We start from the raw sequence: 3,869 nt of genomic DNA on the forward strand, positions 1-3,869 counted from the left end.
ACTTTGATAAGATGAAACGCAGGTGTACGACTACTTCTCGTGCATCCGTTACGTTTTGGACGGACCTCAAAGCGCTAACGTTACAACTTAACAGCATCATCACTGCCAACGTTCAAAGAGACAGCCACGTCATCACCTCTATCCAATCACACATCGCCACGTGGTACAACTAAAATGCACTCCGTCCCTTATCCCCCACCCACTCATCCAACGGTTCAGATCTCTCCTCGGCTTCACAACTACGTCCCTCTTTTTCATCCCGCACAAATTAAACCCAATAAAAAATTAAATAAAATAATAATAAATTCGCTCTGTTTCCGTCCTTTTCCTATTTTTTTAATTTCCCTAAAATTTTAAAAAAGAAAAAGACAAATATTAAAACCAATAAAAAGGAAAAATAATAATAATTAATTGTAACACTACATTTTCGTCCGTTTCCTTTCTTTTTAATTTCCCGAATTAAAAAAAAGGAAAAAGGATAATAAAAACAAATAAAAAAAAAGAAAAATTAATGATTAATTCGCTCCATTTTCCTCCTTTTTCATATATATATATATATATATATTTTTTTTTCTCAATTAAAAAAAAAGAAAAAGAAAAAGACACTCAAAATCGCTATAAATAGAGGAAGAAGGGAAGCGGTTTCAAGCAAGTGAAAGATCTTTCTCTCTCTAAAACCTATCTTTCTCTCTCTAGAAATGTGCGGCGGTTCTCTCATCACCGAGCTCCAAGACCTCGACGCCGACCGGCGACGGTACGTTGTGACGCCGGAACACAAACCTCAAGGTAAACACTACCCAACCCCCAAACCCCATCTCCATCTCTCTCTATCTCTATCTACACTTAGCTTAACCTACTCCGGCGGTGCAAGCTAACGATGATCGGAATGCAGGATGTGAGGGTGAAAAGACGGAAAAGCCCTTGGAAGAGGAGGAGGAGATCAAAGGAAACGAGGGCAAGAGAAGGAAAAACGCGTACCGGGGGATCCGCCGGCGGCCGTGGGGGAAGTGGGCGGCGGAGATCAGAGATCCACGGAAAGGCTCTAGGGTTTGGCTCGGAACCTACGCCACCGCCGAGGACGCCGCGCGTGCTTACGATGCCGCTGCGCGCGAGATCCGTGGATCCAAAGCCAAGCTGAACTTCCCCACCGATGAAGCCCCGATCGAAAAGAAGCCCCGCGCGGGGACATCGTCGGAGGAACCGGCGGTGGCTGCGCCGGCGACGACGTCGCCGGAGGAGGCGCTGAGAGAGAGGATCGCTGGGCTGGAGGAGTTGCTGGGGTTGGAGCACGAGATCCCGGGGTTTGATCTCGGGGCTTGGAATGCCGAGAAGGGTTGCTGGGCTTCCTTTGAGTGATGGATGTACGGCTGAGATCGAATCTTGATATGCATCAAGATTTGTGTGTTTGTGATGAAAAAAATAAAATTTTTAAAAAAATTAGTATAGTAATTAGTGTTAGGATTAGTATCTAATCTTTCTAATTAGAAGGCTGTGTTTGTTCTAATTTTTTTAATGAAGTTTAACTTGTTAGGATTTATATAATTTAATTACCCTTCTTAATTCACTAACAAAAATATGAATTAATTTTTTTATGAGAATTTTTAAGTTGTTTTTTTAATAATAAAAAGTAATATAAAAATAAATAAATATGGCTTTGGAGGATTATGACCACATATGGTTTTTGGATGCATGTATTATCAATTATATCTATATATATATATTTAAGGAAACATTTCCTTAAAAAGTATATAAAAAAAAATTGTAGCATATTTTGTCTCCTTGTGTACTTTTATCCTCTTTATCTACTAAAACAGTAGAAATTAAATAATTTTTTAAAACAGTTAATTAAAGATCAAAATGAAAAAAGAAATATATATATTCGAGTTTTTTTATAAATATAAATAATCAACATCAGGTGCTTTCACCTTTACCGAGTTGAGATTTGAACCCGTTTTTTTTTAGTGAGACGAATACTATATACAGAGATCTAATATCAATAGATTAAAAAGTCATTGGTGCATATATGTATTTTATATTTTTATACTTGTATTATAAATTAAAAGCTTACATAATAATATATCATAATAATAAATAATAAAAATTACTACTTATAAATATTGATCTAAATAATTTTATGGGTAAAAAAACACGTAAGTTGAGAGATTTATTTCTTTATAAAAAAATATCAATTACTATGTTTTTGATTAATTCAAAATCCCTGACTCTTAAAAGAATGATCAAAGATTAAAAAATAAAAATAAAGAAAAAATCACAATTCCCTGTTTGGCTAACTACTCAACAAGAAGTCACACAGTTAGAAGATTCATATGAGAAATTTTAGGATATTTAGTACAGATGGAAAAGCCACATTTGAGATGTACAACATTAGTCAATGTTTTGACCAGTAACCAGTCAAAGATTTTCTTTTTTCTATTCAATCACCAACCCTATAGGCTATAGGCTATACCTGTTGTAGAGGGACATTGGTCAAACATTTTCCAACCTTTACCTTTAGTCATAATGTGTTAATCAATATTTAGATTTTAAATTTTCGGATACACAACTTCGACGCTCCTACCTGCTAACGGCCTCTTAGTCTTCTGATATTGAATTCTTTATATAAGGTTCTCATTTTGAAAAAACTCAGAATTTAAACCAACACAAAGTGAAGGCATGGTGTTATTGAGCTTGCGCATGCATGCGCTTTACATCAGTGCATGTTTCTGACTATTAACATTAAATGAGGATACTTGTTGCCTATTGGTAAAAAAAAAAAATAAACCATTCCTGCATTCCACCGTGTTTTTATTTTAGTTACTCAGTTTTTAAAATTACAATTTGATCTCTTATATTTAATTTTTTTATAATAAAATTATATCAACTTAAAATGTTAACAACGATTATATGTGACTTGTTATATTGTAAACCATGTGAAACCCTAGCGGTGATTTTATTGTAAGTCATATATATTCGCCATTAACATTGTAAGCCGGGGCCTTATTGTACCAAAATTATATATGAAGATCAAATTGTAACTTTTTAAAACTAGATGATCGAAATATAAACTCACAAAAAGATAGAAAATAATTTTGGTTGTTTATCCATAATATTTTTTTTTATTAATTTTACTAATTTTTTAAATCTCCAATTAGTTCTTTAAAAATAATATAAATTGGAGATTGGGGGCTTATAATCCATAACAACATTTTCATGTATTTGCATACCAAACTATTTATAATTGTGCAAATACAAAATTATATGTATATATATTTATTTAAAATTATTGTCATGCCCCGAACCTAGAGCATTGACAAACGACCGCATACCTACAAGGTCGTGACCAAGTAGGCACGCAAGGCCTCAAAACCTGTCTCACACTAGATAAAACAACCTTTAACAAATACATTAACTTTCAGAAACAACATAGAGGCACAATGTCCGATATATAATGGAAGCAAGTAACAAGTGTCTCACAAGACATTAAACATAAGACATAAGTTCTAGGTTCACAACAAGAAAGTTTATTAACTTGAAATATGACTAGGCGGCGTCTTGCTCAACGACCCCGCTAAACTGTCCACCACCCAACCCTACTCCTGATCTGAAAGATAGAGAGAACAACTTAATGAGCTTGGGAGCCCAGTAAGCAACCACTAAAAACATCGGGATCACAAAAATGTTCAATAATTTCTAAAAACATACAAAATGTAACAGAGCGAAATAAATATCAAAGTGAAATCCAGAAATCAGAATTAAATCATAACAGGTTTAGTTTACCAAAATAACAAGCATATATGTCCCCCAAACAACTAATGCCAAAACAAAATATCATAGCTCATTTATTTAAACTCGGTGACCCGAGTCGGATT

General features: G+C 34.4%; 1 protein-coding gene across 1 annotated transcript; it reads left to right on the top strand.

The window, feature by feature from the left end:
• The first annotated feature begins 634 nt into the window (after nucleotides 1-634).
• On the top strand, nucleotides 635-1,420 carry LOC120273870 (ethylene-responsive transcription factor ERF071-like). Its single transcript, XM_039280609.1, has 2 exons — nucleotides 635-786; nucleotides 893-1,420. The coding sequence occupies exons 1-2, from the start codon at nucleotides 699-701 to the stop codon at nucleotides 1,354-1,356; spliced, it is 552 nt and encodes a 183-aa protein (XP_039136543.1). The 5' UTR covers nucleotides 635-698; the 3' UTR covers nucleotides 1,357-1,420.
• Nucleotides 1,421-3,869: the final 2,449 nt, after the last annotated feature.

Source organism: Dioscorea cayenensis, chromosome 12 (assembly GCF_009730915.1).
Source record: "Dioscorea cayenensis subsp. rotundata cultivar TDr96_F1 chromosome 12, TDr96_F1_v2_PseudoChromosome.rev07_lg8_w22 25.fasta, whole genome shotgun sequence".
NCBI classification, from domain to species: Eukaryota; Viridiplantae; Streptophyta; class Magnoliopsida; order Dioscoreales; family Dioscoreaceae; genus Dioscorea; species Dioscorea cayenensis.

Bases quoted from the DNA above. Each gene is read 5' to 3' on its own strand.
- LOC120273870 (XM_039280609.1), top strand. From the start codon at position 699: ATGTGCGGCGGTTCTCTCATCACCGAGCTCCAAGACCTCGACGCCGAC. The intron at 787-892 runs GTAAACACTACC...ATCGGAATGCAG, and splicing joins GCCGGAACACAAACCTCAAG to GATGTGAGGGTGAAAAGACG.